This window comes from Rhinolophus hipposideros (assembly GCF_964194185.1).
Source record: "Rhinolophus hipposideros genome assembly, chromosome: 3".
Taxonomy (NCBI): domain Eukaryota; kingdom Metazoa; phylum Chordata; class Mammalia; order Chiroptera; family Rhinolophidae; genus Rhinolophus; species Rhinolophus hipposideros.
The window spans coordinates 6,963,508-6,981,078 of record NC_138049.1 but is presented as its reverse complement, the minus strand read 5'-3'; the positions used below and the strand labels follow the sequence as shown (position 1 = coordinate 6,981,078).

At 50.7% G+C, this 17,571-nt stretch overlaps 1 protein-coding gene across 2 annotated transcripts in view; it reads left to right on the top strand.

Moving 5' to 3' along the window:
• Positions 1 to 15,445, top strand: part of IGF2R (insulin like growth factor 2 receptor) — a 100,045-nt gene extending 84,600 nt beyond the window's left edge. For both annotated transcript variants that reach the window (XM_081044609.1, XM_081044608.1), the window contains exons 37-48: positions 140 to 301; positions 1,521 to 1,728; positions 2,053 to 2,199; positions 3,186 to 3,420; positions 4,220 to 4,356; positions 6,601 to 6,715; positions 7,429 to 7,575; positions 8,221 to 8,408; positions 9,319 to 9,505; positions 11,924 to 12,076; positions 12,775 to 12,844; positions 13,593 to 15,445. In XM_081044609.1, coding sequence (XP_080900735.1) covers positions 140 to 301; positions 1,521 to 1,728; positions 2,053 to 2,199; positions 3,186 to 3,420; positions 4,220 to 4,356; positions 6,601 to 6,715; positions 7,429 to 7,575; positions 8,221 to 8,408; positions 9,319 to 9,505; positions 11,924 to 12,076; positions 12,775 to 12,844; positions 13,593 to 14,009 — 2,166 coding nt within the window. In that variant the 3' untranslated portion in view covers positions 14,010 to 15,445. The remainder of the gene's footprint in view (positions 1 to 139; positions 302 to 1,520; positions 1,729 to 2,052; positions 2,200 to 3,185; positions 3,421 to 4,219; positions 4,357 to 6,600; positions 6,716 to 7,428; positions 7,576 to 8,220; positions 8,409 to 9,318; positions 9,506 to 11,923; positions 12,077 to 12,774; positions 12,845 to 13,592) is intronic.
• The last annotated feature ends 2,126 nt before the right edge of the window (positions 15,446 to 17,571 follow it).

The following is a 17,571-nucleotide window of genomic DNA, read 5'->3' as shown; positions in this document are numbered from 1 at the left end:
CACAGCACCTAGCTGCTTGTAGCTGTGGCTGCAGCCCCTCTGGCAGGTGTCTCAGTGCTTGTCGGGACTGCAGAGCGGTGCGAGGATGCCATGCCTAACCCACGTGGGTTTTTAAGACCTGTGTTCTTTTTCTGAACAGGGAACTCCTGAGCTGCTGAGGACCAGTGAGTGTGACTTTGTGTTCGAGTGGGAGACCCCGCTTGTCTGTCCTGACGAAGTGAAGATGGAGGGCTGCTCTCTAACGGATGAACAGCTGTATTACAGCTTTAACTTGTCCAGCCTTTCCAAAAGCACCTTCAAGGTAATGCCGCTCACCAGGCCCGGCGATCTCGGGCAGCGGCCTGGATTCCTTCTGCTACCCACTGTGTTTTAGGTAATGTGACGTCTGTGACCACTGGAGGACATGTTGCCACCGAGGCAGTGCATGGAGGGATGGCGGCGGTCTTAGCCCCTGTTCTGGGGACCCGGATAAGCCTGTCGGGGGCTCTGGGTTCTGTGGCCAGTCAGCCACAGCTGACTCTTGCGTTGCGCTTGCTGGCTCAGAGTGTTCCGTTCCTTATGGCTTTGTGAGGCTTAGATGATGCAGTGATGTCAGCAGGGGGCCCTTATATCGCAGATGAAGAGCTGGAGGTGGCTTGGGACGGGCTTCAGACCACGTACTCATAGGGGCGCGGCCAGGTCTGGTGCAGCTGGCAGAGGCCACGTGGAATGGCACTTTGTGTAAGCCTGGCTCTAAGAGAAACGGGCTGCTACTATGCCGACCACAGAGGATGGGTGTAGGGAGCTAGGAGGTCTCCCAGACTTGAGATGTATTTGGGCGAGCGTAGGGTATGCTCCTGAATGTCGTGGACTGTTTGTTATGTTGATGAGGCTGTGGCCATCTCGGGTCACTGATGGTCAGGGGACCCTAGAACTCGAGGCCTACGATCTAATCATACAGCTGTGGGCCATGCCCACAAGATCCTGGCACCTCCCCAGGGATGGCAGCCGGTGAGTGGTGAGCTTTGAATCATGTGCCCTGGGTCCTGTAACAGACCTGGCCCGGGCACAGGCCCTCCCAACAGGTGCACAGCAGGTGTGAGCCTGCAGAGGCCAGGGCAGGCGAGGAAGGTAAGGTACATGTTTCATCATGGAATGTCACTCGAGGCTCATTAACTTAGTCCTCACCACTCCCCGTGTTATAGGTGGGGCGACATGGCGTCAGGAAGGGGGTGAGCCGCCTGAGTTCTCACAGCTGGCTCCCTACCACAGGCCCCCCTTTAGTGCATGCTCCCACCGGGATGGGGCAGGGGGAGGAAGCAGGCCAGGCCTGGGGGGAGTGGGGTGTGGGCCCTTGCAGTGGCTGGAGGCCATCACCCTCCTGAGGAAGGCCGGGACTGGAGGGAAGGGCGGTGAGTTCTGAGGCTCTGCTGCATGGCACCAGGGACAGCCCCGCTTTCCTGCACGCGCCGCCTGCCTGCACTTCCAGTTCTTTCCACCTGGAGACCCATCCACAGCCATGCATGGTGTCGTCTGTCCAGGTGACTCAGGACTCCCGCACCTACAGCGTGGGGGTGTGCACGGCGGCGGCGGGCCTGGACGAAGGCGGCTGTAAGGACGGAGGCGTCTGTCTGCTCTCTGGAAGCAAGGGGGCGTCTTTTGGACGGCTGGCATCCATGAGACTGGATTACAGGCACCAGGACGAAGCCGTCATTTTAAGCTATGCCAATGGAGATACTTGCCCTCCAGGTGAGCCTTTGCAACGGGGAACATTTACATTCTTAGTAAATGCGAAATTAGACGGAGCTGTGGGAGAAAACTGAGGAATGACGTTCCAAATCCAGTGAGTTCTGTGATCCCGGATTGCACTGCGGGACACCCCGGCGTGCGCGTGCTCAGGCCTTGAGCACTCTGGCCTGTGCACGGCCTGTCACACTGTGGCAGGAGGCCTGCTGGTCCTGAGGGTGGTTTAGGGCGACCCTCGTAGGAGAGCCTTGCTGGGCAGTTCTGCGCGTCGCAGCGGGCAAAGCACAGCCGACGCTTGGTGGGTTATGCTGCTGTTCTTCTTCCCAGAAACCGAGGAAGGTGACCCCTGTGTGTTCCCCTTCATATTCAATGGAAAGAGCTACGAGGAGTGTGTTGTGGAGAACAGGGCGAGGCTCTGGTGCGCCACCACTGCAAACTACGACCGAGACCACGAGTGGGGGTTTTGCAGACACTGTAAGTAGCAGCGCGGTGCGTCCGGCACAGGGCTCCCTGCCTGTGGCGCTCACACGGGCTCTCCAGGTAATGGCAGTGATTGTGTTGCACATGAGTTGTCTTTGGGCAGGGCGATTTTCTGTAAGGAGAGGAAGTTGTAATCGTTCTGTGGGATGTCACCGTACAGGTAGACCACAGCAGGGTCGACACACGAGCTGGGTGCTGAGCCAGGACGCCTCACTAGCTCACGAGACTTGTGTCCGCACACCAGTTGTCAACACTGGTGGTTCAGATTCGTGCCTCAGCAAGACTGCTCCTTTTCCTGGGTCTGCAGGGTGGAAGAGGGGGTAATAGGATTAGCAGTGGGCTTATTCATCGACTGTGCTGTGTGGCAGGCATGGGCCAAGAGCTGGGGGTTTCATGGTGAGTCACACTTAGCACCCTTACACCTGCAATGTGTAGAGACTTGTGACAAAGAATCCTACTAGTGTGTGTGGGACGAACTGATGTGAGCTCCCAAGGGAAGCGAGGTGAGATAAATGCATAGAAAATTATGTAATTCTTGTACGTGATCAGGGAACAAAGTGATGATACGTGATAAGGAATTATAAATGTTTCACTTACCCAGGATTACTGTAGTTTTGTGTCGAGGCTTATTGTGACAGGACTTTTCTCTGGTGTATTGGATGACATTCCAACATTTTAAAGTAATTGTGGATCTCTTATTGTTACTTTGTTTAATTTTTTGTTACCATTTGTGTGTTAATCAAATTTGAATACGTGTCATTGGGGAATTGTGCTTGTGCTGTGGGGTTAAAAAGCACAGTAAGAAACACTTGGTCTATTTAGGGTTAAGATGTATGTGAATGAAACAAGCGCGATCTGGCCGGGGCATCCGTGATGGGCAGGCAGTACCTGTTACAGTGCAGCAGGGTGGGAGGAGGTTGGGAACAGGTGTGAGACGGGCCATGTGTGGTCTGACCGTTTTCCTGCGTGCCGCTCCCCAGCAAACAGCCACCGGACATCTGCTATCATCTTTAAGTGCGATGAAGATGCTGGCATTGGAAGGCCACAGGTCTTCAGTGAGACTCGTGGGTGTGAAGTGACATTTGAGTGGAAAACAAAAGTAGTCTGCCCTCCAAAAAAGATGGAATGCAAATTCATCCAGAAGCACAAAACCTACGACTTACGGCTGCTGTCCTCTCTCACCGGGTCCTGGTTCTTTGTCCATCAAGGAGCCTCGTGAGTACCTTCACCACTTGCCAGCGATGTCATCCGCTCAGGAAGGGGGAGCCTGCCATTCTTGATGGTAGTGGGTCATGGTGGGTCACCTCCGATTCTAAAGGGGGGCCTGCCACGTCAGTCTGAAATGTAGGGAGGCTTGGATGCCTCTGGCTCCTGGGAGCGGCAGAGGTGTCAGGCGTGGTGTAGAATGAAGAGGTGAATAGAAATGGAGGCTTCAGAAACCAAAGACACAGGTGATCAGCTGTTGGCCTGATCCAATTAGTTTCTTTGGTTTATGTTTGTGAGGGGCAGCCGTCCGATGCTGCGTTTCTGGAAGGCATGTTAATTTCTCAGCTCTTGGGCACTGACTCCTTAGGCTGTGCTGCCCCGGGGTTCATTAATTGTGCTGACCGCTCCACGCGTGGAGCGCCTGCTCACTGCCAGGCGCCCTTCGCCCTTAAGTGTCCCCTCAGAGGGGGTGTCGACTTAGAGGACTTGTCACCTTGAGTAAGGCGAACAGCTCACCAGGATTTCAGCCACTGTCTGTCCCAACTCGAAAGCCTCTTGAAACTATACAGTGTCTCAGGATTTGCCCCCGGGTGCCTGGTCGACATACCCCTTCATCAGTAGTCAGCGCTCCTTAGCCTGTCTGCATCTGAAAATGTGTTTCAGTGCTGTGTTCACAGGCGCTGTGGGACCCATGGTTATTGGAACAGTGACAGTCATTGTTCTGGAAGTAACGGAAAGAGCTGCACCCGAGTGTGTCGGGGCTGGCACTGACCTTTCCCCTGGCCCCTCCCTTTGTGTCGTTTCATAGGTACTACATAAATTTGTGTCAGAAAATACATAAAGGGCCCCTCGACTGCTCTGACAGAGCCAGCATTTGCAAAAAGAGCGCCTCTGGGGATGTGCACGTCCTGGGGCTTGTTCACACACAGAAGCTGGACGTCATAGGTAAGGCCTGGGTCCATGTCATGAGGTTACAGGTACTGCATCTGAGTGGGGTGGTGAGGTGTCCCTGAATGGCCGGGAAGACTTCAGGTACTATTCCCACGTTGTCAGACATTCTGGCAACCCCTTGAATGTTAAAATAAGTGCTACTTTGTATTCCCTGAGATGACAGCCTCTGAGCACGTGTGTTTAGACGTTGCAGCTCTCTGGGGAACATTCTTTGAACCAGAAGGAAGGTTTAGGGTTCCTCGGAATCCTTGCTCCAGCGGGGGGTTGAGTGTGTTTATGTGGGAAAGCCGACCAATCACGCAGGAACGTGGTAAAGGTAACTCGGGTACTTTTTTATAATGTCTTAACAATTTGGGAGGTAATAACAGAGCTCTTTTTAATAGAGTTAATAGAAAATCATCTTGCAATGGGTTGTTGAGTGGGAGGTGCTACCTTTCATTGTGTAAAGGACGAAGGTAGGCCTCACCTGGTTTAGGAACAGTCGGGCTGTGTTGTGGGGACCAGCAAAGAGGAAACATTCACCTTTTCCTGGTAGACTAGAGTGGGGTTCCCGAACTGTCCTGATTGAACCACAGGTGACATGTGTCCACTTGACATGTTGATATGGAGAAAGGCAATTTTGAGGCAACGTCTGTCCCCCTTGATGAAAATCAAGCCTGACTCTGCAGGCTCTGGAGCGGGGGAGAGTTGTCCCCCAGGCAGGACTGTCAGGAGCTCTCAGTCCACTGTTGGCCCTCCTTTGTAGGGTTTAGCTGTTGCTGCCCTGTCCACCTGCTCACAGAGGGCTCGGGGGTGGACGGCAGCTCCTCCTCGGCCATCTCATGGTCACTTGTGGCCACTGGACCAGTCTTTCCTTCTGTTCCCCACAGCCAGCTGAGAACGACTGGGATATTTAAGGCTTCATTGGAAGTCACCTCCTGGTCGCTGACACACCAGGGGAGAGCTTGCTCTTTGGCCCCAATAGCACAGCCGTCTAAGGACAACCACAGGGACCCCCACGTTCATTTAGGAGTGCACCCTTATGGGGGTGGAGAGCTGGACTCTGTCCCAGGATTGAACGCGTATGAGCCACTGCCCTTTATGTGTGTGTAATCCTCAGCAGCCTCGGGGTGGGCAGCTGAGGTGTGAAACCTCACCTGTATGGCCCAGCAAGTGTGGGGTGTCTGCATTAAGGCCCACCCTGCTCTGGTTCCAAACTGCAGCCGTTTAAGAATTTAAGGCCGTGAAACTTTCTTCCAGAATTTTACAGAGAAGCCCAATACTTAATTAGGTTGGTACAAAAGTAATTGCGGTTTAAAAAGTTAAAAACAATTGCAAAAACCGCACTTTTGCACCAACGTAATTAAACAATTCACCTGGTGCTCAGGTTTGACTTTGGGTGGGGCTGGCTGCGGGCCAGGGCCTCACCGGCACCGTCAGGGCTGAGCAGCCACGGCACCTCGGGCCTTGTCCCATGGAGAGACTGGGCAGCTGGTACCACAGCCTGTACATACTGTTTGCTCTGCATTGCCTGCCTCGGGCGTGCCTGTGTGAGAGCCAGTGGGCTCAGGACAGCGCCAGGTAGCCACTCACAGGAGCTTGGCACCAGCACGAGAGTCAACCTGGCTCACTTTTCTCTTACACCCTACAGGTGAGGCACCTCAGTGGTTTCTTTCACCACATTTTCAGAAGCAGAAAGAGCTCAACGTGGAGCCAGAGATGTGAGAAAAGCAGAATTGTTCTGTATCTGGCTTTTCTCTTTGTAGAGTGGAGGTGTACCACGTGCCCTTTGATTACTGGGGGGGCTCAGATGAGAGGACATGTTAGGAAGGCACCTAAAATGACACAGAAATGGGACAGCATTGGAGCGGTGATGACAGCTACAGTTAATTGAGGTCCTCCTCTGTGTACACACATGTGCCAGGACTTTCCATGCTCCTTGGAACCTGCACACTGTGGGTAGTATTTCCATTACATATGTGACGAGACTGAGGCTCGGACGGTCACAACTGGAGTCATGAAACTAGTGAGCAGGAGCCTGGGATTTGAACCTGGGTCTCCTCTTGCCGTGTAAGTGGTGGCGCCGCCAGGAAGCCGTCACCAGGCTCTGCCCAGGTGCTGGTAACCCGGACAATAAGTTTTCAGAGAGCCAAACATTTTTTTCTGTCCTGGTCCTTAGTATAGATTTTGACTTCCAACATTGAAGGTTTTTAATAATGCACTAGAAATAACGTCTGTTGCATCATTTGTGTGTTTCAGATGACAAAGTCATCGTAACTTACTCCAAAGGTGATCAGTGTGGTAAAAATAAGACTACATCTACCGTCATAGAATTGACCTGTGCAAAGACAGTGGGCAGGCCTTCGTTCAAGAGGTGAGTTCAAACGGGAGCCATGGAGACTGTACCGGGAGCTCTTCGGAATTTCTCTCTGTGGTTTTCACTTGGGGAGTTGTGATGTGTGAGTGGGGAGAAGGTGTTCACAATGGAGAGGGGACTGGCTGCTGAGTTAGAGCCTGGGGTGGGGGGCCAGGACTGCTGGTTACCAGTCAAGGCCAGTGTTCAGGTGACCTGTCTTGGACCCACGGGCAGGTGGGGCCAGTACCTGGTGTGCTTTTGGGATATACTAGGATTCTCCAGGCAATTCTGCTTCTGCTGGTGTGGGGGCCGGGGGGTGGGGGGGAAGTTTGGCCAGCAGAGGGAGCGTGTGAGCTGCTTTTCGTGATCAAATGATTCCTTCCAGAAGCTGGCCTTGGACAAGAGGAGACCCAGGAATTTAGTGCGGTCATGAGTCTAAAAAGCTTGTCAAATAAAAATTCAAAAATCTAGGAGCAAATTTTTTCAGCTTTTAGACATTGCAGTTTCTAAATTTAGAAAAACTGTATGAACCCTTGCCTACTTTTTCACACTGCTGTTATGCTGTCCGCTTTCCTAGGAGGAAAGCAAATAAAATAGCCATGCCTGCCCATCACGGGAGGGCTGGGCGGTGGGGTGCTCGTGGGGCCCTGGGACTCAGGGAGCCGAGCGTGAGGTCCCTCCCGCAACCCCCATCTGCTGGGTGTGACTGCGCCCCTGCCGCCTCCTTCCAGGTTTGACACCGAGAGCTGCACTTACTACTTCAGCTGGGACTCGCGGGCTGCCTGCGCTGTGAAGCCGCAGGAGGTGCAGATGGTGAACGGGACCATCACCAACCCTCTCAACGGCAAGAGCGTCAGCCTCAGAGACATTTATTTTAAGTATGTAAAACATTTCCCTTTGGCCACGGCTTGTATTAAAAAATAAAGCAGCAATTCATATCTTGCCCTAGTGGGGAGCACTGCAATAAATAGGCGGTGTGTCTTAGTTACTGTTTCCAGGTCGTTGTCATAGTTTGCTTAAACCAAGAGAAAGCTATTACTCAACTATTAAATTTTAACACCAAAGGTGGTGAATGCTCTCGAGTGTAAAAATAAAGCTGCCCATTCCTCCCTCACTTTATGATAAGCCCAGGGGTTGAATCCCAAACCTATTGACACAATTTTTGATTCGGAATCTGTGGGCTTATCAGCTTATGAAAAGAAAGTCAGTTTTTCAGCAGTGTCACGGGGGTGGTTCTTGGGGTCCATTGGCCAAGGTGACCGGCCATGCCTGCTGGCTGTGCCTGGGGTAGGGTGAGGTGGGCGTGGTGCTGGACCGTTTGCTCAGAACACAGAGTATGGAGCAGTGGGACGATGGGGATGGGGCCCGCCGAAATCTTCGTGGGCTCGTGGACGTGCCACCCAGGCTGGGAATGCAGGACAGCGTCATCCTGTAGCCCTGTGGTTGTTCCCAGGACTTTGGGTCTGTAATGAATGGTTTTCTTATAGGACTGCCAAGTCACTGCCATCTTTTCTGTCTCTCAGGCTGTTTAGTGCCTCTGGGGACATGAGAACAAATGGAGACAAGTACCTGTATGAAATCCAGCTTTCTTCCATCACAAGCTCCCAAAATCCGGCTTGCTCTGGGGCCAACATATGCCAAGTTAAACCGAATGACCAGCACTTCAGCAGGAAAGTCGGGACTTCTGATAAAACCAAATACTACGTTCAAGGTAATTCCTTTTTTCCATTATTGTTCCATATTTAACTTCCTCGAAGAAAGAGCTTTAAAATTTTTGTGAACCAACCCTCTTCAACTGGAATGTCAGGTACGTTTTAAAGCAAAAGCCCTGGTTTGATTCTGTCTTGATATGCATTCATCCAAATGGATTGAATAGCCTGGGCTTCTGGCTGTGGCTGACTGTGAAAGTGTGAGCCGCCTGCGGAGTTTGGAGGGGGCTGAGTCCACACAAGGCTCCCTCACTTCTGACACCTGCTGCAAGTTAGGGGGGCTGCCATCACCAGCCTCAGGCCCGATAATTCACTAGAAGGGCTTGAGAACTCACGGAGAGCTGTTACAATTATAATTTATTACAGCAAAAGGATCTAGATTAAAATCAGCCAAGGGAAGAAGCCTGGAGGGCAGAATTCAGGAGGTTGCCAGATGCTCCATTGCTCTCCCGTGGAATCGGGGCGTTACATTCCCAGCGTCAGTGTGACAACATGGTTGAGGTAGTACTAACCAGGGGAGCTCACTGCCCTTTGGTGGCCAGGGCTTTTTTGGGGCTCCATTGTGTAGGCGTGGGTGATTGGTTGGTTGGCTGGCTGGGTGATTGGTTGGTTGGCTGGCTGGTTGATTGTTTGGCTGGTTGGTTGGCTGGTTGGTTGGTTGATTAGTTCCTCAGACCTCTTTCTGGGCAAGATTCAAGTCTTTCCTGCACATTGACTTAAGTAGGGGCTCCATAGTATGTGTTAAGTGGCCTGTTAAGAAGAGCAGACCTGGGACATTTGACAAAGGATCCTTATGTCTGATTTTAAGTCTATGTGAACTTTTTACAACCTCTGAAAAGATAAACACGGCTTGTCATTGAAATGTCGATGGTGACATTGCTGTGGTTGTGTGTGCGCCTTTCTTTCTGACAGATGGTGACTTAGATGTGGTGTTTACCTCATCCTCTAAATGTGGACAAGACAAGACAAAATCTGTCTCTTCCACCATCTTCTTCCACTGCGACCCACTGGTGAAGGATGGGATCCCTGAGTTCAGCCACGAGACGGCTGACTGCCAGTACCTCTTCTCCTGGTACACCTCTGCGGTGTGTCCTCTGGGGTAAGTGTGGCACCCCGGGGTCGGCAGGAGCTGGCTGTTGGTCAGTTTCCTCTTTGGATAGATGGACACTTACCATCCATGCCCTCACCTCCTCTCTCACACCTAAGCTCAAGCATAAGTTCGTATGTGTGTTTTCCCCCCAGTGTTTTATTATGAAAAGTTTTCAAACATACACAAAATCCAGAGGAAGTGGTAGAAGTAAACCCCACATAGCCAGCACCCAGCGTCAACAGCTGTCCATGTCATGCCCTCTTGGTCCACTCCACGTCACTCCCGGTAGCACCGGCCGTCTGCCTTTGTGCGCCCTGGGTTCCGAGCACCTCTCCCTTTCCTTCCATCTTCCTCAGCTGATGTTCCCCTCGGTGGAACCTGGAAGGTGGGGGCTACGTCCTGTCTTTGTTTCCAACATGTCTTTTCTTCGTGTTCTAGTACAAATTGTGTGGTAAACATCACTTTTACTTGATTGAAGTGTTTTTACATTTGCATGAATGAAAACCTGTTCTATGGATCTTGACAGTCAGATGTAGGCCAAGTTTCCGTGGGATGTAGATGTTGCTGCTTTGAGGTCTTTTTGGTGAGAGAAGGGCGATTACGGCCTCCATAGCTTCCATGTGGCCTTGGGGAACCTGCCTCTTCTCATGTCCCCTGGCCTTTGTTCCTTGGCCCAGTTACACTGTCATATTTAGGGACCCTCATCCAAAACAAAATATAAATTGCTTTCCTCTTGGATTTTTGTTTTCTTTCTATTTCATCCAGGTCACCATCTTACAGAAGCTTTTCGTTCTCTGCCCTGAGACTTTAAAATCAGGAGAAAAATGAGTTCTTGCCATGTTTCTTTATCACTTGAAAAAGGGATCCTATACTCAGGAGAAAACAGGGGTAGGGACAATGCAGGGAAAGTCAGGATCATTTAGATGTTAAATCAGTTTTGTTTTTTACTTTCTATGGGTGCTAGCCCAACAACAACAACAACAAAAGTCAGCTCTGTCCTAAATTTTCCAGGAACATACACATAAGGCAAATCACGACAAATTTCTAAATGTTGGTGCCGTATAAATAATATAGATGATGCAATTAAGTTAGGAACCAGTAACAAGAAATTAACTGAAAAAGAGAAATATATTTGGAAACTAAAACACTCTTTTAAATAATTCATGAATCACAGAGGAAACCAAAAGTGGAAATGAAAACACACTTAGAACGGAGTGATAAGGAGCATGTCCCATCAAACACTGGCTGTGTCTGAAGTGTCCCTGGGTGTCCCTGGCTGGTTCTGCCTCAGCTGGTTTCTGGCTTTGGGGGCAGAGTGCTCATGTGTGTTTGTCATGTGGTGATGTCCCCACTTGAACAGACGGTAACAAACGCATCCACACTGGAACTAAACTCCATCCTCTCTGAGGGCTTGGAACTCAGATTGTTTGGGTCAGGCTGAGTTTTGATTAGAGCAGTTATCTTTAGGTCAAGCCATCGGTTGCCCTCTGACCCAGTTATTTGAATTAAATATTTTTCTGAATTAATAGCCAGTGTCTTAGCATCCAACTTTGTCACGTGCATGTGGCCTCCCTTATCCCGAGCTGTCCAGATACCGCCACCGTCTGCTTCTCGGGATGGGGGAGAATTTCTGTTCTGCGGTTCTTTACTGTAGGCCTGGTGAGCCTGAATGACTGAAGGCCAGAAAGACAACAAGTGTCAAGTCATTACTCAAACGTCTAGTTCTCTGAGCAGAAAGGGAAGTCAATGAAGATGTTTCTAATATTTATTGGTTATCTTCCTGGAATGTTTAATGTCATGGAAATACACTGCTTTTTCTCACCTGTGGGTGGGGATTGTGAAATCTTAGCTGATTGAACAGCTACTGTGTTTGTCACTATCCCTGCCTCCTGGGACTTAACAGGCCTGGATAGAGAATAATGGCTCAATGGGGTGCCCATTCTGTGCCCGCAGTGGCACGTGGAGGTCCCCCGACCCCGTGACGCACTGAGCCTGTGTCCCACGATGAGACGGTGGGAGGAAGAGGATATTACTGGGCTGTCATCACTGTTTCTTCCCAGAGAACAGGCTGTGGTCCTGGGAGAGGAGTGGTGCCTGCTTATCCCCCCAGGTTTTTGCTTCATTAGACCTATGTGCCCTGAGAGCCCCCCGGAGGGACAGGCAAGGACAGAGGAGGCTGTCCTCAAAGCTTGGCTTTTCTGCTTCCCTTAATAATGGTCCAGGTAGCTCGAGGCTGTGTCTTCCCACCTGTTTTCCTATACTCCTGCCTGAACTTGTTATCAGAAGAGCTTACCACTACTGGTCTCTGTGTCTGCTGCAGCTTGTGTTACGTTGTGCCCTTTGTCCCGCCAGGCCGCTCCTTGAGTGGGGGATTGCTGGGGTCTTCGCTGTGGCAGAGTCTCCCTGAGTGATGTGGTTTCTTTCCAGGGTGGGCTTTGACGACCAGAGTGCGGGAGAGGACACGCAGGCGCACAGGGGGCTCTCGGAGAGGAGCCAGGCCGTGGGGGCCGTCCTCAGCCTGCTGCTGGTGGCGCTCACCGGCTGTCTGCTGACGCTGCTGCTCTACAAAAAGGAGAGACGGTGAGGAGAGGGAGGGGGTGGCCGCACGCCAGGGCTTCAAAGTCACTCCCTGAGCTCGGTTTTCTGTTTTTGGGTTTTGAGCCCAACAGCAGCCAGAGTCCTGAGGTTCTAAGTGAAAAGTATGGAAGGGGCCCCCAGATGTGTTCTATGTATGTCTGCATTTCTAGGACAAGGTGTCCCATTTGACTGGAGCCTTGGAACCTGTCCCAGGTGCTTGAGTCAGGTTTTGCCGTTCATGTCACATGGTGGACACTCTGCGGGCCCTCGGCCTGGCCCACCCATTTCCAGGCCATCGGTCTCTAGATGTATCCGAAGACGAACAGAAAATTAATTAAACACCAGCTGTCATGAGCAGACTCCCAGTGTAGTCTCTGCGTAGCCTTGGTGTTCAGGAAGGTGGGGTCTCATGGCATTTATACCTGGAAAAGCAGAAGCACCAGTGTCCAGTGTCTTACCCTAGAGTTGCTAAACCACTGAGAGGTGGAGCAGGATTTGAGTCCTGTTCTGTTTAATTCTAAAGTGTTCTCACCTCTGAACTGGTTCATAACCCTGCCATTGTGGGCGGGTTGCTGGTAGAGGGGGAGGGGCACGGCCTTGTCTGGTAGCGGCCACCTGAGGAGCCAGAGCTTGGAGCAGCTGGCCGGGAGGACCCTGCCACGCCGGTTCCACCTGGACTGATCATGGTTGGTCTCTTACAGGGAAATGGTGATGGTTAAGCTCACCAGCTGCTGCAGACCAAGTGCAAACGTGTCCTACAAATACTCAAAGGTAATTTCCTGCCTCCCCCTCGGCCCCTATAATACTGAGCTGTGGATATTGTTATAATGCCAGTCGGTGACGAGAAGAAAAATGTCATCATAGGCACTTTGAAATAGAAAAGGGAAAAACGTTATCACTCGTTGCTTTTAACCTGAACACTCTTTTGTCTTTTTTCATTCAAGTTTTTCTCATTTTGGTTGCAGCTGATTTCCTTACAGCGTTTAATATTTGGGTGGCTCCTTTTTTTTTGGCTATTCTAAAAAAATATACATACATGCTAATGAAAATTTTTGTGCATCCGGCATTTGGATGGTTTTCTTCAGATACATTTCTAGAAAAGGAGCATTATTTGGACCGAAGGGCATCAATATGCTCATGGCTCTTGATACGTACTACCAAACTGCTATCCAAAAGCCTTGTCTCAGTGAGACTGAGACGCGTGTGCTCCGCGTGGCTCCTCTTCCTTGCTGCACGCCCCTCCCCCCCAGGGCACCTGGCTCTTGACGAGTAGCGGGAGGAGCTCAGACCCACTGGCCCCCTTTCCTGCCCCTCGTGCCACTGTCTGCTTTGGTTGGGCCTTAGCAGGAGCTGGCAGTTCCAATCCTTGTCTTCCTCTCCCTGGGGGACCCCGGACCATAGTGGCTGTGGTGGGCAGGGAAAGAGGGTCCCCGATTCAGGTGGGTCATGGGAGGAGGGTCGTGGAGGAGCAGAATGGGGTCTCAGGTGGGCTCCATGAGCTGTGCTTTGTCCCCGGCAGGTCAACAAGGAAGAAGAGGCAGATGAGAACGAAACTGAATGGCTGATGGAAGAGATCCAGGCGCCGACCCCAAGACCTGGGAAGGAAGGGCAGGAAAATGGCCACATCACCACAAAGTCCGTGAAAGCTGAAGCCCTCACCTCCCTGCATGGGGACGACCAGGACAGCGAGGATGAGGTCCTGACCATCCCGGAGGTGCGAGTGCACTCGGGCAGAGGGACTGGGGCAGAAAGCACCAACCAAGTGAGACACCCGCCGAGGAAGGTGCCCCGGGAGCGAGTGGACGACAGGGTGGGGCTGGTGAGAGGCGAGAAGGCGAGCAGGGCCACGCCCAGGGCTGCAGCGCCGAAGACCGCAGCCTCGGGCAGCCTGGCGTCCTTCCACGATGACAGCGACGAGGACCTCTTGCACATCTGAGCTCCTGGTGCCTACACGGGGACGTGGGGACGTGGGTCGGTGGCACAGCCAGGCACCTCCAACCAAATAAGACTTCAACTTGATGATGCTTCTATCATTTTTGCCTTTAATGAAAACTGTTTCAAAAGGGAAGAGTTTTTGTGATGGGGGAGGGTGAGGAGGTCAGGCACCGCTCATCCGTGATTGGTCGGTCATTGGAATGAGGCATCACTCCAGTTGCCAAAGGCGGTGTCAGGGGCCCCGGGTTTTGTCCCAAGTCCTCATTTAATAGCATGGCTGCTGTGCGCTTCATAATACGCGCCTGGGCCAGCTGCATCTGGGAACAGAGGGCTGTATTTGAGAAAAACCCTTGCTGCTTTAGGCCCTATAGGGTATTTGACCATTATATTTTAGCATTTAATTCTCTCCTCCTATTTATTGACTTTGACAATTACTCAGGTTTGCGAAAAAAGAAAAAAAAAACACAAAAAACAAAAAAAAAAAAAACAAAACCACCCAACAGTTTCTTCCTGCAGGCAGAGGATAATGTACTAGCCCATCCGTTGTCAGAAGGGGAAACTGTCGGTGTAATGGGTGGGTTTCATACGAAATTTTGAACTAGAATAATGTATCCTCTAAGTTAGAATAATCCATTCTGTCTCTTTTCCTCTTGGCTTTCTGTTTCTTAAGGGCACACGCACGTGCACGCACACGCACGTACGGGGTCCCTGAGTGCCTAGGCTTCAGAGGGTTCGCCTGTTCTATGCCTTCAGTCAGGAACGGCTGCGGCTTTTTGCATGACATCTTTAATCCTAGGTGCACAGAGAACATTATCCAGTATTTCTTTCACCGGCTGGTGAATTCAAACAACCCACCCAAAGATTGATTTTGTGTGTGTGTGTGAGAATGGAGTTGAGATGTCAGAGAAAAATAACTTTTTTCCAGATTTGGGGTATAGGTCTCACCTCTTCAGGTTCTCATGATACCACCTTTACTGTGCTTATTTTTTTAAGAAAAAAAAAAGTGTTGATCAACTATTTGACCTATAAGAAGCCTTAATTTGCACAGTGCGTGACTTCATGGAAATTGCATGAAAGCCGATGGGCTGGAATCTCGCCCTAGTGTTGCACTTGGACTCTAGCTGCGGGGCAGCCGAGGTCAGGCCTCAGGGCTGCAGGACGGGCGGCGCCGCTGTCTCTTCCCCGCTGCAGGCTCCTTTCTTGAAGTGTTTAACGAATGACTTTTCTCTTATTCTAGAATTGTACATAGACTCAGTGGTAGTCATATACTGAAGGCAAACCGCTCTACAGGATTTCTTGGTTTGTCCTCAGTTTGGCTGGCTTATTTGATTTCAACATGAGTGTATTTTTAAAAATTGATTTCTTTCCTCATTTTTTTTCCAATCAAATTTACTGTAATATAAAGTATTCAACAATTTCAATAAAAGATAAATTATTAACTGGGTGTTATTGCTTTTTCCCCTTGAGACTGAAACATGCCCAAGCTCCTTGCCAGTCTGACTGCCCACCTGCTCTCCTGGGAAGTTACAGATGTTGGCATTTTAACTGCAGTGTCCCAGCTGAGCCTCCCTGAGCGGCACTTGCGTCTTCTCTCTGGAATCTTTCCCTTGTGGAAGTGCTCCCTCTAGGTCCGCCTTGTCTCAGCGTGCCTTGGGTCTGGTTTCTCCCGTTTCTGAGAGAGCAGACCGCGGTGTTCCCTGCTTACCAAGTGACCACGCTGGAGGGCAGATTCCGATGACACCATGAAGCCCCAATGTATGCAGCTTGTGTCTGTCACATGGCGTGTTTTCTCTTGTGCAGAGTCCGAGTCTTCCATTGGAAATTACTGACCAGTAACGAGCCATTCCTAGCTGTTCGCACAAATGCAGACAAAGAAGGAAGTTACCACACATCAAACTAGACTTCTCGGTGTCAGCATGCTTCCTTTCATCTCACTGACTAATTATCCAGTTGGAGTTAGTTACTTACGATGATTATTTTTTAGGATTTTACACTCTCTCTCCTGACGGACACTCTGGGGTCTTCTAAAGGTTTACATTATGAGCCGAGAGTTGCTGGTCCCTGGGCACTGTGTACGGGGGCCTGTTCTCCAAGCTGCCCCTTTCCCACCAAGACACAGTAAGCCCTCTAGGTCAGGAGGGGCCCTGAAAGACACTTGCTGGCCCTGTTGGTCACTCAATGGCAGGGAAGTTCTTCATACCCCAGGCTGCCTGCAGAGAACAGGAGTGACCATGGTATATGGCAGGCCCTTGAGTTGCCAATTCCTAAGTGTAATAGGTAATGTAGATTACCTAGGTAACCTACATAATCTCACATCCTTAATCCCCTGAAAACAAACTGTCCTTGCCAGCTGTTGTTACGGGTAGTTTTAGGAAAACATGCAAGAACAGCAAATGGGAATTAGAACCTTAGCAGAAAAATAATTTTATTGATAAGAGTACAACTTTGCTATTTAGTTTCCTTTTAACCAACTTTTTGAGACTGTCCTTTGAATAGCAGAGAAATGGAGTAAGTGGGGCATAAGGATGACAGGCAAACCCTATGCCAAGGAAATCCAAGGAAAGAGGAAACCTGGCTCTTACATGAACCTTGAAAAAGCATTCGAAAAAGCATTCAGTACTCCACCAACTGCTAAAATACACATTGCCCATGACGAGTCCCTTAGAAAGGTTGGCTGCCACCTGGGCATAAAATAATGCTTCGCGCTAGTCCCATCTGTTACGCGGGTTGAAGAACTGATGGCATGTAGATCTTACCTCTTGGGGGTCAGGTCACAAGGGGATGGTGTGCGTGTTGGGGTCAGGTGGTGTAGACGAGGTTATATTTATAGAAACCCCTTTCACACAACCTACCTCTCCAGATGCACTTCATCAACTCGCGGTTGACCTCTCACGCCCTTGAGTTAAACTTGGTGCATCCTAGGAGAGTGTGGTAACCGGGGGAGCAGGGCTTATGTGGGCACTGGGCTGGGCATCCTGGCGAGGCTTCCTGTGGCACCTGTAGAGCTCGGGCTGGCAGCGAGGCGGCACTGTGTAGGTCCAGAGGCAAGAGAGCCATGTTGAGTTTGGGGACAGAATGGCTGGAGGGCTGGGAGAGGTAAGGCAGAAGTTGGCCTGGAACTTGATGTTTCATCAAGTCTCGGTAAGGCCTGGCATTTGCCTGACAGCGGGTGACAGCCATGGAAGGGCCAGGTTTGCTTCTGAGCAAGACAGAGGAAAGGAAATAAAGAAATGGAGACACTTTAACACCCAGATAGCTGGACGTGGATGGCCTTGGCTGTGCAGACACTGGAAAGCCTCAGGCTGTCAGCCTGGAAGGAAATAAAAAACATTTTCCTTGGAGACAGGGAGAAAGCCCCAAATTAGACTTATGAATTGTTAGTTATTCATCTTTACCTCTTATTCTATTTGTGTTTTGACTAGTTTGCAAGTCAAATTCAATAAAAAATAATCTGGTATTATTTTGATACTCATGGTGTTAGAGGAAAGGGAGATTGAACTGATGGTTCCATGGGCCATCACACCTGTGCTCATGGCTGCCTCTCTGTCCTGGAGCAGCCAGCC